General features: G+C 38.1%; 1 protein-coding gene across 16 annotated transcripts in view; it reads left to right on the top strand.

Moving 5' to 3' along the window:
* SOX5 (SRY-box transcription factor 5) overlaps positions 1 to 25,604 on the top strand; it is an 838,708-nt gene that overhangs the window by 478,751 nt on the left and 334,353 nt on the right. For 3 of the 16 annotated variants that reach the window (XM_048826930.2, XM_048826867.2, XM_048826840.2), the window contains exon 1: positions 4,969 to 5,410. The exons of 3 other annotated variants lie outside the window; for them this stretch is intronic. In XM_048826930.2, the coding sequence (XP_048682887.1) occupies positions 5,319 to 5,410 (92 nt within the window). In that variant the 5' untranslated portion in view covers positions 4,969 to 5,318. 10 more of the 16 variants (XM_048826963.2, XM_048826947.2, XM_048826850.2 and 7 more) reach the window with 7 other exon arrangements.

The raw sequence follows: 25,604 nt of genomic DNA, 5'->3' as shown, positions 1-25,604 counted from the left end.
GAATTTTCCAGTAGATCATTCTATGGAACATCTTACATTTCCTTGGACTTTGTAGATTTCTACTACAACTTTCAGTGGAAAAAAAAACTAAAACTGAAAAGCTCACTTTTTTCCAGCACTTTGCTTCACCTACTATATTATAGTATCTGCTAAAGACACAGATCTGAAGTGTTATCATTTGACAATTTTAGGAACATTTTTGTTAAATTCAAGGATTTTCTTTTCTTCAGAATGCTTGTGTACAAATATATGGAGCACACATAGCTCACATTCCCCAAGTTTACAAGTGTTGTGGTATTTGTAACCTGTATAATACATGATTTTCTTATATGGATGTTTACATTTTATATATCTTCCTTTTTTCCTCAGTCATTTATCCATATTATCTCCTATTACTCTCCAATTTCCCGTATGTGTTTGTGTGGGGGGGATAGTGAATGAGGCAACAGCCACTGGAAGAGGAAGGATAGCTTTGTGGTTAAGGCATTGGTTTGGGTCTTGGGTGTCTCCTGTGTGATTTTTTTGAAAAGTCACTTAGGGTCAGATTCTCAGTTTGTGTAAACTGGTGAAGCTCTCTTGACAATAGCTATGCCAGTTTGCAGCAGCTGAGGATCTGACCCTTAATCACTCTGTACTATAGTTCTCCATCTGTAAGATGGTTATAAATAACATTTTTCTGCCTCTCAGGGATGTGTTGAGTATAAATTCATTAGTTTATAAGATGACCATGTTCTGTGGTGATGTGGGCCATATAATTACCTAAGGGTTTCAAATGTGGTTGACTTAACTCCCATTGATATCAACAGGAACATTGCAATTGACTTTAATGAAAGCAGAGTTAGGCCACTTTTGCCTGTTTTTGAAAATCCTGCTCTTGTTACAGTTCTACTTGTGAGTTACTTCCTAATGAACACCACATTATTTTTCAGTTCTATGTCATCATTTTATATATTTTGTCCTTGAAATCTTCCATATTTTAGTCTGTCTGTCTAAATCTATGTTGTCCATCCATCCTTCCAATATGTTTGGTGATAGCCTAGTGATAAATTTCAGAACCATACAAATGTAAAAACAAAACGAAGAAACCAACAAAGCAGTTGGCCCACAAATGTTTGTTTCTTTCCTCCATAAATATGCTGGTCTGAGGGATTAGATGGGCAAAATTCAGGTCTACACCAGTGACAGATGTAAGGTCCAATATCATGTGAAACAGCATAGCTGGGAATGAGAATGTTCTATTGTTGGAGACGAGGAGGAAATTCCCCAGCTCCTCTGGTTTCCAATGGGATGTACAACACTTGTTACAGGTTGTGGCAGCTACTGAGATATGAGATCTTAAAACTGTGACAGTATGATTTGTGGAAAAGATTATTCAGTTAATTTTTCAGAGGTTTCTTAAATTAATTATTTAGAATTTTTTCTTTCCTTCTTGTGTTTGCAGTTGGGCACATTATTAAGACAAACCTGGCTTGACAGGTGGAGGGACATAAAGATAGAAATGGTAACATTTCTGCTCCTTTCCAGACCCTGCTTCTCTTCCTCTGGGTGAGCCAGGAGAGGGAGCTCAATGGATCTGGAGAAACTGAGGAGGAAGGAATCAGGATCTGAATGAGGCTAGGAAGAGAGACTGCACTTATCAGGGAAACTTAATTGGGAATAAAATGGAGCTAGGCAATAGGCAGTGAGGACCTGGTAAGGCAGAGGCATTCAAGTAAATGGTCTCCCTCTCTACGTTCTCCCTACTTCCCAGTCTCTGCCCTGGTCAGTTGTCTCTCAGGCTCCCCCACGGAGTATATTCCTGCTGCCGACCTCTTCTTCTGGCTCTTGCACTTTTCCTGGTCTGTCCAAGGTCCTGCTCCATGCTCAGTGAGAAGGAAGGAGCAGAGCAGCACTGAGAAATGGGAGAGCAGAGCTCGGGAAGCAGCACAGTGGGGTCAAGGAACATGAAAAGGACCAATTTCAAAGGAGCCACCCAAATTTGACAAATACCTGTAGGGGCTGTCAAGCTGTCTAGAGTGGCTCACGACCATGAGTGTCAGCCTCAGGACAGACTGTTAAGAAGCGGGATACACACTGGTTGTGTGTTTATATACTGTACCTAGATTTCACCAACCCAATATCAAGTGTAAACTCCTCAAGCACTACAACAGCCTTAACATGGAGTCACAGACAGTCCCCTGGGGTATTCTGGTCTATCTTGCCACCTAGACAAGCTTGCCTTTGTGATCCCTTACACCAAAAATTACAGCAGTATTCATGTTATTCGCAGTCCCCAAGGGCCAGGCACTTACCCCATGTCAGTTTTACCATAAATCTCTCACCAAAGACAATGCTTGTAGCCAAACCTATAATAAACTAACTAAAGATTTTCTAACTAAGAAAAAGAAATGAGAGGTATCTGCAAGATTAAAGCAGGTAAACATACAGACACAAATGAGTTAGTCTTAGGTTTCAAAAGGCAATAAAAGCTGCTGTGATATGCAAGCTTTCTGTATCCTTTAGGGCTAACCTAAGCTAAGCAGCTTAGGGATCCCTTGCTTATGCTTAGAAATATTGCTCTCTCCAAATTCCAAGCTGCACAGTGATACAGTTCCTTCTGGTCAGACATTTTTATTCCCTTCTGCTAGAGTTCAAATTGATGGAACAAGTGTTGGTACCTGTTTTCACTTCATGGGTGTGTGTGGAAGGGGGCAATCAACAAAGTCTTTATCCTTTGATGGCTTGTTTGGTTTCAGTGGGCCTTCTTGTGTGCAGGACTAGCACTTTATGCTAATTAATGTTTCTTTCCTGTTTGGTGAGTTATACAATTACAGAGGTTTACAGTGCAAACACTCAGTATGACTTCATACCTTGGACAACAGATGTTATATGTGAGATCAATACATGCAGCCTCCGAGGATTATTTCATCAAGTCTAAACACTAAACACATTCTTGTCAATTTAACATCTATTTTAAAAATGCTAACACACAGGTGAGCCAGACTGGTTTCCAGCTTTGCATTTGTCAGTGTTCAGTGAGGTCTAGGGGCCTTGGCATGAGCTGGCACCTTCTCTGCCAGCATCGCAGGGGGGGGGTAAGCTATCTTCTAATCATTTTAACAAAGCAGTTGACTTTAGTGCCATTGTAGGTGAAACACTATTGAAATTTGCAGATGTGCAAGATGGGAAACATGAATTTCTAAAACAAAACAGTTGGTGTGAAGCTGTTTCCCCATCAGTTGAGGCACTATTATTGCTTGATTAAAGCAGGGGACAAGGAGTCAGGATCCTGAGATCTCATCCTAATGCAGCCACTGACTAGTTGTGTGAGCTTGGCCTAGTTACTTAACCTCTCTGTACTTCTGTTTCCTCTTTTAAAGCCAAATTCTGATCCCTATATTCATACTGAGTAGCACCTTACTCCACACAGAGCCCTGCTGATTTTGGTGGGTCTCCCTGTGGAGTATGGTACTGTTTAACACAACTAAGAGTATCAGAACGAGGCATAATTATATTTATTTACTACAAAGGAGTAATGTGAGACTTAATTAAAATGGCTTGAGATCCTCAGGTGAAATGCAGAGTGTGGGGGGTTATTTTTTCCCATCGGCTGCTGCCCCTCTATTAAAGTCTGTTTCATAGTTATCCGAGAAGGGTGAGCTACTAAAAAAACAAACAAAAAATCTTGTACATATTAACTAGATTTGTCAGTTTATTGTGAATGAACCTCTGTGGAAAATATTATCTGCCAGGGGCTACTAAAGGAAACCAGTTTACCCTGCCCCATAGTGAGGAGCCATTAGATCTACCTCATGCCAGGAGTTGACAAATTCTATGTGACTGCTCTGAATGCTGCAGTATGTATGACGCAGATTTGAGACAGTCTTGGTTGAAACTCTTTTCTGTACTACACTGAAAGTGCCTTTGCAAATTTAGTACCAGTGTTTTGCTCCCACAAGTGGCATGCTCATTTGGGAAGATGTGCGTAACTCACAAGTGTTTGTTACACTACTTGTGACTAAAGCTGCATTCCAGACTCATGCTGATAAAGCCTTGATACTACACCATAGTATATATCCTCTGTGTGTGTGTGTGTGTGCGCATGTGTGTACAGTTTTACAGTATACACAGAAAGTTTAAAAGACTGCATTATTTTAAAGGGACATATTGCTGGATTTTAATTGATATGTTTTTTGTTTTTTTTTTACTTTTTTAAAACCAATCAACATGAAAAGGTTGAACATCTCTTGTGAGTGTGTGTTTCTACACTTGTGTATGTCTACAAAAGTAAACTTACTGTCTGCCTATTGCTGGGGATGGTGGGAGGTGAGGGAGGGAATGGACCTAATCAAACTGCTGTGGGGTTAAAACCTTGTGGTTTTTAAAGGCCCTTAATGTTGTCCAGCTGCAAAATTAAAAACAAAACAAAACAAAACAAAAAAAACCTCAACCAACCCTAACTGGGAAGGGAAGCTGGAAGGAAAGGAATAGAGGTTTGAGTGTGACCATGCTGTGTGTGTAAAAGAACAGAGACTCTGGCTTTTTTTATTTATTTATTTTTAAAGTGAGTTCAGTGCCAGCCTGGACATTGGCCGTGCAGACTATTGAACCATTGTCTGCTCCATTTCCAGAATAGCCCCCAGTTAATCACTTCGGCTTTGAAGGGAATTTCCTCGTGGAATTCTCCACAGAAAATCTAATCAACTGACCTGCCCTCTCGACAATAGAAGGCTTCCCCCTCCCCCCCCCCTTCCTTATTGGGGCGGGCTCTGTAATGTAGCCTTTTGTGCAGAATGAACCCTCCCAGTAGGAGTGGATTGCTGGTCTCTCTCTTTCTCTCCCTCTCTCTGTCTCTGTGTGTGTATGATGTGGAGCATTCACACTGTCTTATATGTGTGTGAATGTGTGCGTGTGCAGTACTGTTTGACCAGATGCTGCAGTGCACTGGCCAGTCACTGTCTCTGCATGTGTGTATGTGTAAGTGTGTGCGCGCGCGCGCCTCTGTCATTTCATGTCAAAGGTCCATTACCTGATTACCTTTCTCGTCTGCCAGATTTTTATCTAGATAATTGGAACTGCTATGAAGGCTGTGGTCTGCCAGGCAGCTTAGATTCTCTAAAACCATAGTTTGTCCACCTTGTTATCTGTGGCTGTCTGGGCAGAGGAAATTAAAGAGATCCACAGCTAAGGGATTCCTTTGACTTGCTCAGAGAGAAGGGTTTAAAAAAAAAAATAATCCAGAGGACAGACTGAAAGTTTATTGTTGTTTTTGTGCCTTGTGTGTGCGTGTTGTTTTGGCATGTGGATACCTTTCCCCCTTCACACACCAGGGCTGTTTGATGGAGTTTGGAGCTGAGGAAACTTTGGTTTTGTTGCCAGGACCGTTCGCAGCACTTTGTGGCAAGCAAGAGCTAACAGTGAGACCGACAGAGTGAGTGACAAGTTGTTTACAGGTTTCCTTGAAGGGGCCTCTGCTATATTTCAATCTGTCAAAGTTGCTTTTCTTCCCTCAGAACAATGCCTGATTGTTTTGTTGTTGTTTTTTTTTCCCCCAAAGAGGGAGAGGGAGAGACTTAAGAAAAAAAAAAGGGGGGGGGGGAAGGAATGGAAATTCTTTGAGTACAAATGCCTTTGGTTACATTTTTATGTGTCTAATCTTTTCTTCCCTATTTCAACTCCGAGGGAGTTGATAACGGCTTCAGTTTAATCAGGCTGCTCATGTTTTATCTTCTTTCTCCACTGATCTGCCTCAGTACTGGGAGCTTTACAGGTTTTGGGTTTTCTTCTTTTGTTTTTATGGACGTTAGATGAGTTGACTTTTCCCATTTTGTGGTGACTGGAGGATAGAATTAAAAGGAAAGGACAGGCACCCTGAGGTTGTCTAGTGCCTTGCAGCCGCAGCATGCTGCTCCGCTGTGGGGGGAGTTTTATAAACAGTGTCTACTGCTAAGTGTGCTACCCCTTTAAGAGACTGGTCAAGGAGTCCTAGCTCAGAGAGGGGGGTGGGAGAGAGAGAGAGAGAGAGAGAGCTAGACAGAGAAAAAGAGAAAATCAATCGGTTTAGAAGGTTTGGACTCACTTGACAGGTTCAGTTGGAGGCGATTATAGGTGACTGGTGTGACAAAGGGAAATTGTGCTTTTCCAGCATGCTAACTGACCCTGATTTACCTCAGGAGTTTGAAAGGTGAGTTGTGTGTGTGTGTGTGTGTGTGTGAAAAAAGTATAACTCTCCCTTTTAGCAGCAGTCTCTGTGTCAGTGGTGAGATGCTCCCCAAAAGAATGCTTGGTGGCGAAGTTTTACCTTTGCAATTCAGCTTACATGTCAGTTTGCTGATCATTTGGTGGTGGTTGTTGTTGTTGCCGTTGTTGCCTGAACCAGATTGAGGGGATCTGCAAGTCCTTTACAACTGCTTCAGTTGTGATGCTTTTCTGGTGGTGTTTAGATCGTAATGGGGATCTTAATGAACGTTATCATGATCTCTCTCTCTCTCTCTCTCTCTCTCTCTCTCTCTCTAGTTCTCTCCCACACTCCTTCTCTGAGCCACTCTACTAAAATATGGGAGGTAATATTTGCCGCAGAATGCCCTCATTTTTAGCATCTCTCTCTCTTCAAGGAGTGATTTCTGGGGTGATAGAGAAGGTGTCTGGTTATGGGTGAAGCCAAGGATTTAACTTCCAATCTGATCATTCCCTAAAACTTTGGAAGGCGCTCTGTAAAGCACATGATCTTTTGTTGATCTAACAGAAGTTATTATTTTAGTCAAGTTAGCATCACAACATTCTGTCAATAGATCAGCTTTTAAGTGTCCAAAACAAAAATAGGAAACTTGAATCTAAGTTTTAGCCAGCACCTCTTTCACTGAGTGTCAAAAGCAGAATTTTGATTTATGACTTATTTATTTCCCTCCGCCCTCTTACTAAAGTAGGAGCCTCATACATTTGGAATTAAGTTTTTTCTTTCACTGGCAGTGGCTTGTAAACTCCCGAGCTTAATACTTATTTCACTTAAATCTGCCTTTTCTAAACTGTGTTTTGAAGCTTCCTCTCATACATTTGTACACACTTCTATTGAAGATCTAATATCCTTCTCCTCCAGCTTAATTTTTAAATATTATAAATAGGCCCTTGTTTTCCTTTAACAAAGAATTCAAACTTTTCATTTAGTAAACAAAAGAATGCCAGGATGCATGTTACTTAGGCTTTTTTTTTCTTTCATTTTCATGAAAGCTACCTTCTGTATAAACATTTGGTTGTATCTGACTATGCAATGCAGGCTAGGTGCTAGACCAGCTGGTTAAAAATATGCTAAGTCAAGCTGTTCATCGCTCAAACTACTGAATATGATAGTAAAAGGCACAGAAAAGAAAGGAAGATGGAAACATTTTAAGTAGGCAGAAAAACATGCATGCAGTGAAAGGACAGGAAAGAATGCTGGGATTAAAATGAAGAAGAAAAATAAAAATAGAAGAATATGGAATTAAGTAGGAAATTCAAAAAAGCAAGAACTATTTTAATACTTTCTGTCTCTTTTTGTAACTAAAACACTTCCTTACCATAAAACGGCACTAGAATTGTTGAACTGCTTAAAAGATTTTATTGAATACAATTCATTTGTCAGCTCTATTTAAAATACCTGACATTTTTCTTTAGTTTCTTCTTATTGTGATAGAAGAGTAAAGATTGCTTTTGCTCATATGTACTATATTAAGTTAGCTAGAGTACCTGGGAAACTATTACTGTTTATAGTGATGAACCCTGAGCTAATATAACAATAAACAGATTTCTCTTGTACATGCAGTCAGTGGTTAAAAGTATTCCATTTACTTCACCAAGATAGAAATTTGTAAGGAGGCTATTAGATTGTTCTTTGAACTTTGTGATGAATAGAATACATGTAAGTCTATTAAACAGATACAGTCTTTTCATTTTTTTATTGATGGACTTTGTTTTTCCCTCTGACCTCTCATTAAACGAGTCTTTTTTTCTTCATTTTGAACCCAACTTTTTCAATAGTAGTAAAACTAATTTCTCCCTAATCTTTCTCAAGGCATACATTTCATTTTTAGAGCTCAGAGATTTTGCTCTTTTAAAAATTCTAGTTAAATAATCAATAAACTGCTATTCTTTTGGCTTTGCAGATGATTTCAAGGAATAAAGATAAAAAGCGATATAAAAGAAACCTCGCAACATATGATTTTTTTTTACCATTTTCCCTCTGTAGTTAGAATTAGTAATACAAACCAATATCTCTGTTAATCATTACCATGTGTTTACATTGTATATGTGTGTTTGGCTATAGTTACACACACACACACACACAGAGCAGATACTGTCCATGTAGTATATTTATATTTACCAAAAGACAGACATAAGAACATACACATACGTGCGCGTGCACACACACACACAGAGTTCACATGCATATCCAAGTTACACGTGTACCATATATAGGAGACTGCTTCTTGAGCTGTTATATTCTCAACAAGTACAATACTTAGAGTGTTTTTCTCCACACTCTGGGGTCCCACCTGTCACATCCACATGGTCAGCTTCAGTTTTGTTACTAACATGCACAAGCCCCTATAAAGCTGACTTTGTAATAGATTACAAGAAGGTAAAGATTCAGCATGTAGAGCTGTTTGCCGTTTAGTTCTCTGAGTGTATATGTACTGCAGAAGAGTTATTTTTCTTTTGCTATCATCATTGCCCTAAGGAGAATTGTTAATGTTTCATTGTACCCTAGTAACTATAAGCAGTTTAGAAACTTTAAAGAGTCACCCCAACTTTCTAATGAATCGAGGGGTTAGAACGAAGGAGACTTCTCTTGTTTGTCTGTAGTCATTAGCATGGACATTTGTGATACACACTTGGAATGAAAATGGTCCTCAGTGTCAGGCGAATAAACAAGCATTAACTAATTCAGCAGCAATAGTAACATGCACTAGGTTTTGTAAATTAGCACGTACAATTTATAAATCGTTCCTTAAGTGTTAGGGGTTTGGGTTTCTACTGAGAAGTTCCTTGCACCTCTTTATTTTTATTTCTGGAGGTTCCACTATATAATCAAAGGATCATCAGAAAGCGCAAACTGAGGCGGGGAATGCTTGCAGAAAAAATGTATGGAGAAATTTATAACTGGAATCTGTCTGCTTATTAGGGAGTAAACGACTGCGGGGATGTACTTTTTGGTGCACCTGTGGCACTTAGAATCCACATCAAATTATTCAGAAGAATAATCTTGATTTTTTTAAACACAGGGATGATTACATAAAGTTTGCTGAAAACAGAAGGTAAACCCACAATAGAAAGTTTGAGTTTCCTGAGAAATAGAGCAAGTGTAGCTAGAACCATCACGAACAGTACTGAAATTTGCAGAATGATTAAGAGCTCAAAAATGCCGAGCATAAAGTTTTAATGTTGTAATAAAATCTAGTAAATGAAAAATAAAGTAACCTCTTAACAATGTCCCTAGTGTGTGATATTCTTAAATCAACATTAAATACTACATATTTACATTTTTCTGTAGACTTTGAGAGTGGCTAAACTAGGCATCATGACAGAGTGATGTCTTTTTGTAGATTCAAGGTAAAGAAGTGTGTGGTGTTTGTTGAAGAAGGAAGGGTAAGTTAATGTTTCCTAAAGAAGAAAGGAAGACAAAAGGTAGAGAGAGGATAAAAGGGTGCTTGCTCTAGAAATTACATGAGTAGCTAGACAGTTTGTAGAAAGGGAAGGGCTCAAGGGTGTAAAGTAAGTCTCTGCTGCGGGAAAAAAATACTTAGTTGCTATGCTGCAAGAGTCATTTCAGACTCCCACTCAATTTATTCTGGGGTCATACCAACACTGTCAAATGGAGAAATCATTTTCCTAAATGGAAACTTTGTATATTTCATAAGTGCTTTTCTGAACAAAAGTTACCCCAAAAGTCTTCGCTTTAAACTATTTGTGCTGAGAATTTTTGTAAAACCAAAACCAAAACAGAACGATGTCTCATTCTCGTAAAATCTAACTGTAGAAATAAAAAGAATGTTATGCTTTGATTAAAAAAAAAAAGTTTGAGATTTTACCAATATTGAACTGGATGTCACTTATGTTCCACTGATTTGTTTTTAAAAAATGATTTTCCTGTGTATTTATTTAGGTGTAAGGGTCTGGGAGTAGAGGAAGAATTGAACTCAAGTGGAAAGTTTCAGTTAACAATTTTTGCCCAAATAAAATTTGGTGGTTTTTGTATTTCTCTGTGATAAGACTAAGGAATAATACATTTCCAGAATGTTCATTAATGTTCTTTACTGATTTCATTTGTTGTGTTTATGTTTTATGGGGAAGAAGTTGACTATGACTGATTATAGATTTTAATGAACATCTCAATAATTTACAAGTTGTTGGAATAACCAACTACTCTTAGAATGCAGATCTACATATGAGGGGACTGAAAAGAGACACATCAAAGGGAACAATTCATACTGTTGTATTTTTTGGTTCAAGAGTTTGGCATTACTGGATTCTGGGTGGCTGGCTCTTCATCTGTATTCAAAGAGTTACTTAATGCACATGCACACACCCACAGCCCACCGCCACCAAACACGTTGCGATGCTTATGTGCATAGTGTGTTTTATGGGTACCTTTATATGTGATAAGAACTGTTTTTCTTCCTCTTGTTATCCAGAGACCTTAAACACAATAAGCATATGAAGTATTTACTATTTCTTAGGGAGCCTTTAACTAGCATCCATAGCTATATCGCACAAGAGGCATATTAAAAAAATATAATAGTATTACTTAGCCACAATGCTCTTTGGTAGGGTAGACATAAATTTCTTGAGATAGATATAATTATATTTATATAAATGATACATACACAAATATATATGTAAGAAAAAGAATATCATCCACAGGTAAACCCTCAATTTCTTTGCATGCTTTTCTTACTATATATATTTTAAAGCAATCTGTTTACAATGTTGTGTAGGGCACTTACCTATGTGCATGTCAAATATCTCTGCTTTCAGAACTAAGTTGCAAAAATGAGACTGAGGTTCTCTTGGATTTTTTTTTTTTTTACTCATTTGTTGTTCAGTCATAATTTAAACATAATTAATCAATAAGTGGAAGGAGAAAGAAACTATGTTGCCATATTTTACCTGTACACAATACAACTATGCAGTGCCTGTGAATACCTGACACTGTAGTCAAGTGAAAAGAAGAGTTCATAGCAATTAGTCAATAATGGTAGTACTTCTCTGGTGATTATAAGGATTTTGTTTAACAAGCAGCATATTTAGAAGCAGGGATTTTAAAAAAAATGTTTTTAGATATTTTATCTGGTGTCACTGAAACACCGTATAAACTGGTTTCAGAGGAACAGCCGTGTTAGTCTGTATTCGCAAAAAGAAAAGGAGTACTTGTGGCACCTTAGAGACTAAATTGGTTAGTCTCTAAGGTGCCACAAGTACTCCTTTTCTTTTTACCGTATAAACTGTTAATTTCTTAAATATAGAAAAGTTAAAATTGCATTAGAAAGAAAACAAACCCCAGTCGGATGCTTAGATTAAAGAATATGAAAACCTTTTCCCCTCTACAACATTGAAAAAAAAAAAGAAGAAGATATGTTTGTTACTTTAAAACTTTCTGGTTTGGGTGATGAACTGTTGCTAGGTATCTTGAGCACCATACCTGACATGAGCTTATATCAGTGAGTCTTTGTCACCTTTTCATAGATATACCTGACAAAGTTACTGGTTGAAGTGGGAGATTATGGATTTTTCACCCACCCTTTCATTCAATGCTATCATATTCCTACATGTTTTATCTCCCCCTCGTATTTTACAGAGTAGCCTGTCATAGTATAAGTTTAATACAGCTCACATTTCCTCTGGAGATCATGCAATACCTACTTTCAGCCAGCCACTAGGGGGGTACTTCAGAATAGTGTGCACTGCACCCTCCATTGAAGAGACTGAGTTTGTCACCTCTGCAATGATCCCAGCCTCTGTCAGCCCAAGAAGCAAGAGTCACTAAAAGTTGCTCCCCAGCCCATATGTCCTGTTGACAGTGTGAAGTTCTACACATACTAGTTGTTGAGAGAGACCAAATTTAGACAAGATTTTGAAGAATTTTGGTGAGAGCTGCTTGCAGGGACCTTTGTATTTTAAAATAATGTAAGGTGTGAATGGAATTGTGATGTAGAAAGTGGTAATTAATATAAAAAGTATATATTTCTGAAGGTTGGTGGATTTTAAAAAAGGACCTGAATTGAGTTCTGACTGTTAGAATCATGTTAATATGTACTTCAGTGGAGTTGCCCAGGTGTGTTGTGGTTTTTTGTTTTGTTTTGGTGATGGGTTTTTTTTGGTTGTATTTTCTGAGAAACTTGTCAACATTTTCCTCTTTGCTTTGATTTTTGGCATATGTGACATTTTTGGACATCATGACCTTTTGTCACTTTGCTTGAGAGCTATTAATTTTCTACAAGGTGGTGTCATCATTTTATATTTGTAAAACATGACAGAATTATAATTTATATAGAGAGTTTCATGGCTCAGTTTAGAAGTTTGAAATCGGCATTGGACTGGCCTCTCTTAAAAGTATATTGTGAGGATTAATTAGGTAATATTTATAAATCAGTTTGTGCATAAAAATCTTTATATGCTATATTTAAATAAAAACATTTTAAAAAATTGACCTGCAGGATTCCAGATTCTCTGTGTTAATTTTTTTTAAAAAAAGAACAAATGCTCATTGATAGCTATAATAATTACACTTTTAGTTTGTAATGCACTTCTGCTTTTGTGTTTCCTGAAAGTTCATACTGATTTGCTTGGTTTTCTAGGAAGTGGGTGTCAGTGCGGTTTAAGTGATGCTATTTATTCTAAAGATATCATAAAATGTTACCCTGGTGCTAATTATTTTGTGTGTTTATATTTAAGATTTATTAAATATTTTTTCCATTCTTTATGTCTTGAACTGAAATGAGCAAAAAATAAGCATAGTGAATAGACGTTTGGTTTCCTTGTCAGAAGAATCAGAGTTCCTTATTAGAGGTGATAAAGTTTGCGTGTGCATGTATGTATGTATTTGCATAGTTAAGATTGTTGTCTGTATCTAATGTACTTTCTAACTAGGAAATGTAAAGGAGAACCTGTAGGATTTTTCATCCTCATTGTCTCTTTGGTGCTGAGTGCATTCATGCATCAGTTTCTTGGAGTTAAGAAGATGAGAGTAAACTACTGTACCATAGTTCATTCATTAACTGCACAGGATTTTTCGTACTGCATGAATAAAAATAATCTGGCTAATAGCAACTAGGGCTACTTGCCAGTGCCTGCACAATAGATAGAGTAAGAGCAACAGTATAAAGAGAAGTTGCTGGCTGTAAACCAATGACACTTTTCTACAAGATCTCTTATTTCATTGTTTGAAGGTCTTTGGGAGATAACTATGTTTTTAAAAGTAACTGTGGTGAAAATATGAAGGCAAGATTAAAAACTTTGTGTGTATTATATATTACTTCGATAGGTCATGTTACTTGGTTGCATTCGGTTTATGTTCCATTTACCCTAGAGTAACCTAAAAAGACACGGCTGTGGCTGGATGTGATGTGGCAAAATGCATCACAGTGTGAAAGGCCAAAATTTGAAATAAATAAATAAAATCCATAGTGTGTTAGATTAATGTCAGTTTTAGGGTATTCACTGTCTCAACAGAGAGGCCATGTAATGAATGGGCACGGAGCTTAAAGTGCCCTCTCACCCTTAGAGGTGGTCTGACTATGTCAGGCTTGAAGCACTTCGGCGGAGTTGTATCGGGGAAGTTTGGCTTGCATTAGCACTGCCCATGCTTTATTTGTCCTGCAGCTATAGAGAAGACTTCTGTTTTTCAGAGCTAACAACCTAGCAGTCTCATTAAATTAACTTTTTAAAAAAAAAAACAACCTTGAAATATTTTTTTCTAAAAACTTTTGTAAAGTTTGCACTTGTGGTATTTTCTCCCCTAAATTTTAATTACACACTCAGGGGCTCTGTGGGGGACAAGTACTCTTAGTGGATTTGATTGAGCTGGGGCGCCTTCCAGGGTTGGCACTTCTGTTACAAACTGGTGTAATTTTGCCGGATTGTCTTTACATGGTACATTGCCATTCCTTTACTGGTGTGAAACATTAAAACTCAAACACGATAAACTAAATAAAACATGTTAAAATATTAAACATTATTCATCTGGTAAATTCTCCTTTTGCAACACTTGCATGCAGCCAAATAGATTCCTTTAGCACTTCTTTTAAAAATACCTGAGCTTCTGGCCTTGAAATTCAGAAGGAGCTTTTCTTTCAGGTTCAGTGTTTGGTTTGTCTTTTGTTCTCAGGTTTTGGAGATTTACCTGGATATCTCTGGACAATAACTTGCAAAGAACACTGGCCAGAACTGATATCAGCTACACTCATGTGAATCTGGAGTTAATTCTTTTTTTTTAACTCAGATCAGAATCTGGCTCAGTGTGGTTTGGTGGAAGACTCCTCTCCCTTGCCTCTGCCTCTTAATTTCTCTCCTTTTATGCTATTGTTTTTCTAACTTTGTAATTATATTACGTAGCTCTATAAAGCCTTTTGGAATAAAGTGTTTTGCATAAGATGCCATACAAACGAAAGGGCAAAACACTGCTCTTAGATATGCCCTATAAATCTCTCATGCATACTCTGCACTTGTATTATTGTTGTCATTTATTATTTGTTTGTGTTGCAATAGCACTCATGGATCAGAGTCCTCCTAGGGATTGTACCCTGAAGAACGTACTGAGTGCTCAGAAATTTTACTGATGTCAATGTCTTTGCATGAAACAAATGCAGAATCAAAGTGTAGATAAGGGATCCATGATATGGATCATGAATGAGAATTCAGCCTTAAAGTCATATTGTGGAATTCACATAGAGAATCTACACAATGGTTATATGTTCACCTGTGTACTTGGAAAAAACGGAGATTTCTGTCTGTGAATGACTGTTTGGCAGGCACAAATGCATGTTTGTGCAGGTACAATGATGCATGCATATACATTTGTAGGTCTATTTCCTCAACCCACAGTTCCATAGGGGGTTGATTAAACTGTGTCTTTCCAGCCTTTAAAAAAAGATAGTATAGTTATAGAAACTGATTTTATTGTGGATAATAGATCTTGTATAATGCCTTTCATTTTAGGAACTCAAAACATTTTAGAAACGTTAATGAATTAATTCTCAAGACTTCCATGATGTCTAGCAATAAAATGTCACTGTTATCCCCAGCCTACCCTTGGGGAAACTGAGGAACGAAGTTGCAAAGTCAATGGCACATCTGGGGATAGAGGCCAGCGATACTGCCTACTTGTCCTGTGCTTTAACCTCAAAACCATTCTTCCCCTTCTTAAGATCCTGAGAACTGCAAATTACAGATTTCTAGCAGTCCAATTACTGTTTCTAAAGGTCTCGTTCTAGCAAGATGAAATATAATACTTAAATTACTTAAATATGTAAAACAGGAGCTTTGGAATATAATTAATAGCATTAAGTCTCCAAGAATATTTACAGCTTTAGATATTGTTTCAGCTACTTTGATAGAGGGGAAAAATACCATCTCTAACATCTCTAATTTTTTGAGCATGTGTCAAAAATAATTCCCTACCTGCAGGCAAGTTTTGAGAACTGAATATAGGTAGCAGAACATGCAGTGTTTAAGCCGTAAATTAAGAGTGTATATGTAACTTACAGCCAAGTAAAGTACTCATCTTGGAGAACAATTAGGATCTCCAGCCATACGTACAAGAGCTGTCATATGTTTTATAACCTAAGGACCAGACACTAGGGGATTACAGGAAAAATATTCTTTACACAGATTGTAATTAATGTGAGGAATAGACTTTCCAAAGGCAGCAATATAAGCAGCCACTGTGAGTAAACTAAGTAACTTAAAAGCAGAAATCACGTTACAGGGTACAAAATATATTGTGGTTCTCACCCATCCAAATATTTGGCATCTGCTTTTTAAAATGTGTGACAAAGGCCCAAAGTGAAGGATATGACAGAAGCTTATTAAAAGGGAGGAGTTGTTTTCTTACCATGTAAGACATTTTCATTAACCTCTCTTTCAATATTTTGCATTTACAGTGGCAATAATTTGCAGAAATATACTGCAATATAGGACTGGATCAATGAACGATGGTGGTAGATTTGGCTTTAATCTATGTGCTGTATCATTCTCTCACTAAATACAGCTGAAAACTGTGGGTACAAACTCCAGAGTCTTTGGATTGGAGCTGTATAACTTCTAAATGTTGTTCTTGATTTATTGGTTTATTATTCTTGGATATTCCAGAATCTTGTTTAAAAAGGTCTATAAAAGGGTCTCATTGCAAGATAACTAACTGATTATAATAATAACAGGTTCTGTGGTGTTCCAGTGGTGTGATTGCAAGGGTCCACCCATGCAAAGCTCATTGTAGGATAGGGCCAGTAACGACAACATTTTCCAAAGTGGTCATTAATTTTGAGTGTTTTGGCCCCTTGGGCACCCATAATCACTGGTCACTTCTGAAAATATAGCCCGTAGTTAACTAAGCCTCTTATCTCCCCTCCAAGCCAGGCCAGTGTTACTGCACCCATTTTAGAGATGGGTAAAACAAGGTGGAATGATAAAGTGACTTATCAAAGATCACACCGTGAAATCTTGGCCCCGCTGAAGTCAGTGGCAAAACTCCCATTGATTTCAATGAAGCCAGGCTTTCTCCAACATTGTGAGACATTTCTATAGGAACTATCATTTGCCAATCTCAAAGAGCTTTAGAAATATTAGCTTGTTAAGCTTCACAAAGAGCTGTGTGCCTCAGATAGAAGGTGATGATGATAATAGTGATAACAAGAGTGTTAATAATAATATTATATTTGTATTCTAGTATTGCCTAAATGCCCCATTGTACTAGGCACTGTACAAGGATTATTATTTATTTGTATTGTGGTGGAACCTAGGAGCCTCTGTCAAGCCATTTTATTAATGAGTTAACTGAGACACCTGTAGGACAAATGACTTGTCCAAAGTTACAGAGTATATGAGTGGCAGACTCAGGAACCGATTCTCGAAGTGGTCCGCTGCTCTAGTAACGAAACCAAACTTCTCCAGACTCACAGAATTGATCTAAGCATCTATATATACCCAGGGAGGTTAAATAAAATATATTATTTTATAATGAGTTTATAAAACAAGAAAGACAAAGTTTTGTTATTAATGTAGGTTACCCAAACTCCCTGTTGACACTGTAACTGCAATGACTGACTGTGGAGATAAATTATGTTGCTATCAATATGTTGTGATGGAGGCTGATATGGAAACTGATAAAAGGGCAGCTGGCTTTTTTGTTTTTTAAAGAAAGAAAAAAGAAAAGAAAAATAGAAAAGAATAAAACTAAGAGTATTATTTAAAAAAAATAATAAAATTGTGTTTTGCATATACAGTCTATTGAAAGACCATCCAAAGCACTGATACTGTACCAATTTAAGAAGATGATCTTTTGCCTTAATTATACAACTGGGAGATATTAGCTTAACATTTTGTGGAGAACAGTGAATACCTTAGTTGCCAGTTGTCTAAAATGCTGCTAATGATTGCCTCAGTGCCAGTATTTTGATGGCTAAAACCTAGGCCTGAATATGAATACAAAGAATGTAGTTTAAAATATATACACACACACACACACACACACACACACACTTTTTATGCAAAACAGATTTCAGCCATCTGCTTGGCACTTAACTTTGCAACTATAGAGTCTATCTGAAAGGGAGCACTGTCTGGGTTATGAATGGTATCACTTTTATTGCTACCTTTGAAAAACCATAGAGCTTTTTGAAAGTTTGTATATCCAATGGTTTTCTTCAGCTGAATAATGAAAACAACTATCTCAGCCAAAATTTTGTTCCTTCCATCATTCCTTTGGTGGTGATCTCCTTAGCCTAGCAAAAGAGGTTTTGTAATGAAGAAAAGTTTCTTAGTTCTGCACCTCAAAATTTCCAAGTATATCAGGTGACTGTAGACGAGTAACCCTTATAACTGGCACCCCAGATGGTTTATGACACAAAACACTGTTTGCTTAGGAATAGATTGTATAGCAGAGTCTGTTGTCCAAGTACTACAGAGCGTGTCAAATCAACATGGAAGTTAATGGACCAAAGGCACTTCTGGATTTAACACTTTCCCATTTGAAATGAATTTACAGCTTTAAATCAGGACAGCCCTTTTTCTTTACTGGTGCAATGAGAGAAAACAAAACTGATGGCATAAATTATAGAGACAAGGTGGATGAGGTAACATCTTTTATTGGACCAAATTCTATCGGTGAGAGAGACAAGCTTTCGAATTTACACAGAGCTCTTCTTCAGGCATAAATTATAGACATGCAGTACAATCATTTTGACCCAGTTCATCTGTCTAAAGGTTTGGAAGGAGAGAGGGAGAGTCTAAAATGTTCAGTAGCAGGCTGCTATTGAAACATACAGAAAACTTGCAGCTTCCAGTGTACCCCAGACGTGTCAATTTGATCCTCAGGCAAAGGTGACTAGTCCATGTTTAACTCTTACCAGATAATCTAGAGCAAAAGGACATGCTATAAACATAGTGAAAATCTTTAAAGTTTTCAATCTTTTGCTAGCAGTTTGTCTATTATCTGCTTTGGCTTGACTGGTTTTATCCCAAAACATGTTTTACAAAGTGTGTTTCTTTTCTGCTTCTAATAGTTTTAATATAAGGGTTCCATAATGTTTTCCTTAGGAGTATATTTTAAAAGGGGGTGGTCGTGCTGAGCAAAAGAGGGAAAAAAGCAGGTTCCTATGCATAGGGTGGTCTCTGTTTGTATTCGGCCATCCATTTAGTGTTGTGTCACATTAGTACTGCATTGTTAACACCTTTGGACAAGACTAAAGGTTCTTGCTGCTGAATCTAGAGAGTTGCTGATTACCATAGTTTTGAGGTTGTGCCAGATCATAATGTTGCAAAATGCTCTTCTCAGTAAATGTACCTTTCCATAACAAGCAGGGCTGGATTGTTTGCTCCAAAGCTTTCAGGAGAGTGAGCAAAATGACTAATTGTTGTTTACTTTGTTGTGATTTTGTAAAGATTTCCTCTGTGGTACTATAGGCAGTTTTGAGAGAGTGATGCTATTGACAATTACGTTTTATTTGCCTGTGCCTTTATTTTGTGCAGACCTTTCGGGATGATGCAAGGAAGATAAAGTTGGATTTCTAAGGATAAAAGGCAGGTAGTACTGGAAACCTGAAGTCGTCTTATATTCTTAGGGCAAGCATAATGCACAGACAGCAGGCATCTAAATAATTTTCTATTAGCGTTGGTGAGAAAATAAGCCCCAACAGTAGTAAAGTTATAGTGATACGAAAATAATAGGGTCCTAACCCTGTGCTTGCAGAGTTTTCTCTCTCTCCACTCCCAACACACACAATCGGATGAAAGAGCACATTTCCATGTCTTTGTGGGAAATACTGTTGTCCTCTCCAGGTGGAGCTCAGAACATCACACCTATGGACTTAACGAAATTCTGATGCCAGTTAAATTATAATTCTGTTGGAGAGAGAAAAAAGCTAGTTCTTCGGCCACCACATCTTCCCACAATAACTGTGCTGAAATTATTTAACGCTCTTATTGGCAGAACAATTCTTCAATAAAGTGTGTTTATTCAGGAGCAGGAAATAACAGCTTATCTGCTTTCCAGTAAAGTGACTGAGAAAAGAATGAGATGCTATGCTATATTCAGGGATGGGGGGTAGGGTAGAAAGCCTATTTAAAAAAAAAAACCTACTATGAATGAGTGAAGCTTCCAATTCAACCCCAGTGTTCTTGGAAATTTTACAGGGGAAAGTCTGTTTGACCAATATCAACAATGTGGTCATTTTTCTTTACTTCCCCCTTACCTCCATTGCCCTTAGGTAATATAGTTACATTTTTTGTCCATTTGCTTTCAGTAAAGTCCTCCAGTCCATTGTGGCTTGAATGGAGTTCCAAAGTGAGTGCAGGACAAGTTACATTTGAGAAGGCAAGTTGGTAGTGGCGGTAGTGAGAGGGGGTGGGGGTAGGGGGTTAGGATGAGAACGAGAGAGAGAGAGAGAGAGAGAGAGAGAGAATGTCTGTAGTCTGAACAACCTGCCAGTTGTCTCCCTTTTATTAAAATGGCAACTTTCAAACCAGATCCCTGGGCTATTTAATTTGATTTATGCTGTTAAACCTGAGTTGCCTTATGCCATTAATGAAGGAGGAATGAATACCCAGCTCTCTCTCTCTCCTTTTTTCTTTCTTTTTTTTCTTTCCACCACTAAATTTCTAAATGCGTCACTTGCTACATTTGGTTGAAACAAACTGCCACATTGTGTCACCCATACCATTAACTGTAAAAGGCTAGCTTAAGAGGCGCATTAGAGGGAGATGGGAGGATTGGTAAAGCAAGATTCACTTGACTATCTGGTGTTGCACCCCTGCCCTCTCCCACCCTCCAGCCCCCTGGTTTGACTAGTTTTTTATTTGTGGTAAAGACAGGAACAGATGACTCTAAAATAAGGGTTCAGAAGCTAATTTTCACAGTCTCTCTACTGCATGCATATTATCAAATTCTTAGAGAAGGACTAGCCTTATGAATTGTAGGGTGCCAGAGGAGGAGATTCATCCATCAGTTTCTCGACCATCTGGTCATATTGCCTGAGGGGGGAATCAGGTCAGTCACCAAGTTGGTATAGGATTTTGGGAACCCCTGGAAGCAGGGGGCCCAAAGCAGTCACTCGTGTTGCTTGTGCCTAAAAGAAGCACTCTTTGGTTTCAGTTTTGAAAGTCTCCAGAATTTAGTTGACTGCTGGATGCCAAAGTACATGTAGCATCTGTATTTTCAAATAGTTTGACCTAATATTCAACACTGTAAAGAGGAAGAAAGGATGAATGTGTATGTGCATAGAGGGGATGGGCCACACAAGCCTGTGAGGAAAAAAAGTTCTCAATCAAAAGCTATTCAGTGCTCTTTGATGCACATCTTCCTATGATCAGATTATTGCAAAAGTTCAATGTTCATAGGAATTTGGAGCTATAAAACGTGAATGGTTTATCTCAGTTATCAGTCCCTACAGACGGGTATCAGAGAAGGAAAAAATCGGAATCTATCCCCATCCCCAACCCTTTGATCTGCCATAGTAGTATGAAATACTGAAGTAGGTGCCTGAAATAGCCTTAATCTGTAGTTGTAGGCCCATTTATCAGGTTAAATTGAAGGAAGACATGCTGATACGTTGCTTGGGACGTTGTGCAGGTGACCATAGCTGCTTTGTTTTAAGATGGAAATAACCCAGATAGGAGGTTGTGGTAGGTGTGGGTCTGGATGGTAGCAGGCGAACTGAGCCTTTTACTCTGATTTGGCTGGTTTAAACACCACCCAGGACAGTAGAATCCAAAAATTGTTACTACTTGGTGGCTGTCCCACAGCTTATATGCAATGAGAGGCTGTGTGGGTCTGATTCCCAGTGAACAAGCATTTGTTTGATCACATTTGGCAGTATATGGTAGCCTGGTTGGCAGTCATAGCAAAGAGGCCAAGAACCAAAGAGACCCGGAGAATGGACTTTCCTCTTATTTCTAGAATTGGTCCCTTTAATTAAGGGATAGGGCTGCCTGGGGAAGCATGTTGCCTTGCAGTACCTATGCTGTGGATAAACAGAGGATATGCTTGTAATTTTCTGCCTCCTTTCATGAGCACTAAATAAATGTACACTCACAGGGCCCTATCCAGCGCCCATTGAAGCCAGTAGAAAGATTCCTGTTGACTTCAGGATGGGGGTTGGAGTGGGCCCACAAAAAAGGAAGAAAATAAAATGGAAGTGTTGTCATAACTGGCACTTTTTGGTGCTTTTGTTGGCACCAAGAACTTCAGATAGTTGTTTTTAGATAGAATATGATTACATTAAAATACTGCATTGGTAAGCTTTTTAAAAGGAGAAATAACCAAACTGGGCATATGGAGCATTTTGAAGTGTGATCTTGTGAGACTAAAATTATTCCAGGAGCATAGCTTCAGTCACAGTATGTGTGTGATGCCCTTTGTGTACTCTGTATCATGAAACACTATGTAACCAGCTGAGTCGGGGTAGAGACCAGACTCTAACTCAGCTGTGAGCTAGCAACTACTGGACAAAGGGACATGGGCTGGGGATCTGGGCTTGAATTATCTGTTTTAATGTTTGTATTAAAATGTTTTAAAAATAGGAAACATGCATCATGATCAGTGGAACTGGAGTCAGAGCGTCCATGTTTCCTGTAGGGATGGGACATCAGGGGAACTGAGGAACATGTGGAGTGAGGCTGGAAGTAACTCAGCCACATGGACGGAGCAGTCCACAGGGTTTAGTAAAGTTCTGTTTGTTTAGCTTACCCTGCATTCAGCTTCACTCTGTTCTGATGAGACATATACAATGTGGGACTAAAAAAAAGCAATTTGCATATACTGGATCTGACTGGGGATAAAATGACTATGGGGATATATAGTCATAAGTAACTGGACAGAAATAAGGTAAAATTGCTCTCGTATATCCCCATTGAGTTAACCCCATTGATTTGATGCTATGGTGTTGGATTCTCTTGAAATATCTTAGACAACTAGGTTAATAAGAATTAATTTCTTGAGACCATTTAGGCTAGAATCTGCAAATCAACATTCACAGGCTACATGCAGAAACAGGGACCAATCCTGAGAGGTGTTGAATGGCTTCAACTCCTATTGGCTTCTATAGGAATTGGGAGAATTCAGCTTGTTGCAGGGGCAGGCCCCTAAAATGAGGGTTTCAGGGCTGTCATTTTCTGTATGACCCCTCCCCTGTAAATATAATTTTTAATTTGTATATTAAAGTGGGCCACAATGCATATTTTTGGCATGATGAGCTCAGGCTTCTGTGACCAAGTTAGAACATGGAGTACAAGCTGTGTGGAAGCAGATATTAAACATTCAATCTGACATTTTATCAGCTGATGTTTTCAAGTGAAATTGTATACTACTTCCCTCTCCATTTTTTGGAATGTCCCCCAGTGGCCTCAGTACCAGTTGGATGCATGATCCTGTTCTAGATCCTGGTAGGGCTTTTGGGGCCAGAATTATTACAAGGCAATGGTGCTGGAACTAGGGATCCTGGGGGCTGCCGCACCTCCTGGCTTGAAGCAGTAATAACAAACACCAAATACATGGTTTCCATCATCGCACCCCCACTACAAAAGTTGTTCCAGTACCCCTGTTGCAAGGTAGAAGAGGGCAGCAAGTATTAAAAATTCAGTATCCTGCTCAGTATTCACCTACAAAGCAAGTTTTATGAGGCGTGGAGGAATTGCAGGCACCACACATTTTAAAACATGATGTTTCTGCTATTCACACTGTGTTACCAAAACATTGTACTTTTGAGTGAGGTAATAACTGTGGTTTGTGGTGGTAGTTTGTTAGGATGATTGAGGGGAAAAGATGAGGATAATGATGAAGATACATGATAATGTGTTTGTAACATTTTATTGGAGTGAAACATGGAAAATTCAGTATAATTTTGCATGATTTCATGTGTCCAGAATGAAACGAAGCATTTGCAAAACTTGCAGCATGAGTTAAATTGCAGATTTTGGCCCATCACAACAAAAATGACTTTGTATGAATGTTTTTAAAAATGATCACATTGCTCTATGGTAAGTTTTGTTGGTAATAGGATGCATTTTATCATGTTAATTTTGGGAACGTGAATGCATGCTTTCACTATGTTCTCTGAAGTGGAGATTGCATGATCTAAAAGATAACAATACTGCAGAATGCCAACCTAGGATGAGGAGAGGGTGTTATGCCATATGCAAGCCGTAAGATAAATACAGTGATTGAGGTGATACAAGTATCTAAATAGCTAGGAAGATCACGATCTCTTTTCTCTCTACGTTACATAATTATGAGGTATGACACTTAACATAGTAGCATAATGGATAGGAAAGTGCATGCCCAATCATGTATCTAACCAGTCTGTGTTCCCATATTTCCCAGTATACTTGTTGTGGTATACAATACTAATTTTGGACCCAAGTTTACATTAATTTCACAGAAACCTTTTGTTTGTTTGTTTTAGTTTTGAATTCCTTTTTGGTTATTGAGCATCAGAAATTTTGAAATCTTGAGACTTTTTTTTAATGCGATATGTTAATTAAGGCAATTGGGTTAAAGCAATACAGCATGACTTTAATTTTTCCAAACCTTAGCTATCTGAAACTCCTTGTTATTCAAAATGAAATCATGTATCCTTTCATGTAAATTAGTCTCTATTAATTATATTGAAAGGTCCCTCAATTATAAAACCCTCTGCTTATCCACATTTACTTAGTGTCTTTTATCACATTCAGATAATCAAGCTTGTAGTGTAAATGTTTAGTAGGAGTTATTTTCAGTAGAGCACCAGCAATATGTGTTATCAGACGTATGAGAAAAAGACCCAAATTCAGATGTATTTAACCAATATATTACTATACTTATGAACCAACACTATTCCATGGTTCCTCCTCCGTTTTGCTCTTGTTGTTGAATATTTTACTTTGGAGCTTTAGTACACATTAAAAAATAGGACAGTGTCAGACATACAAATCTTACAGAGTTGAAAACCATGCATGGTCTTTGCAGTGCCTAACCTTATATTATGGTTCATATAAAACTAAAAAGGATCTGTACCATAGATGTAGCAAATGACCTCAGTCAATTACTATGAGTGGTGATTGATTTCTGTGTTTAAAAAGCATACCCTTATTCATTAATGTTATTCATTTAACAGACCTAGTCTATCTCTCTTGTCTTTTACCAAGAGAAAGGCATGGTATGTATTAATTCAGTACTGAAATACACATGACGATATGGCAAACTGTTGGAAAGAAATAGTTGCAAAAATAGACATATTTGTCTATACATGATAAGAGTGGGTTGGGGGGGGAACAACACCCCAAAATATATCAAAAGTCAGGCATTAGTAAATACTGTCTATGGATAATTATATTAAATAGAACTAAATGCGGGTCTGGTCAAATGAGCAAGAACCATTTCCCCAGTTGTCTCTTTTTTCCTTGAAATGTTGAATCACACAGACTATGCCACATTAAATACTGTTGTTAAAACACACAACACCATCCCTAAGACTAAGAGTAATGTGTCAGATTTTATTTATCCATGTGTAACATTTTGTCCTGTGATAGGTAGTACCAGACTAACAAAGTCAAACTCTAACTGGACACACACACGTGCACACGCACACAATTTAGGCCTGATGTGCTGGATTCATTCCTGTTGAAATTGATGGAAGTTGAAGATGTTTGGAACCTCACAGGTTCAAGTTCTATGGATACTCTGATAATGTGCACTCTTCTCACACTCTTAGGGAGGTGCTAACACAGGCAAGGGCTTTTCATTCTTAGAAATGACATATTCTTAGGAATTTCACAACCCAAGGAGTATCTGCAAGGAATCTGTAGTGTGGGGGATGAGTGGTGGGAAAAAGAAACTGCCCCTAGAGGACAGGCACTGGTGATGCTCTCTTCTCCTGAATGTTGAATTGATAATTGATGGC

Source organism: Caretta caretta, chromosome 1 (genome assembly GCF_965140235.1).
Source record: "Caretta caretta isolate rCarCar2 chromosome 1, rCarCar1.hap1, whole genome shotgun sequence".
NCBI classification, from domain to species: domain Eukaryota; kingdom Metazoa; phylum Chordata; order Testudines; family Cheloniidae; genus Caretta; species Caretta caretta.
This window is presented reverse-complemented; position numbering and strand designations above follow the sequence as displayed.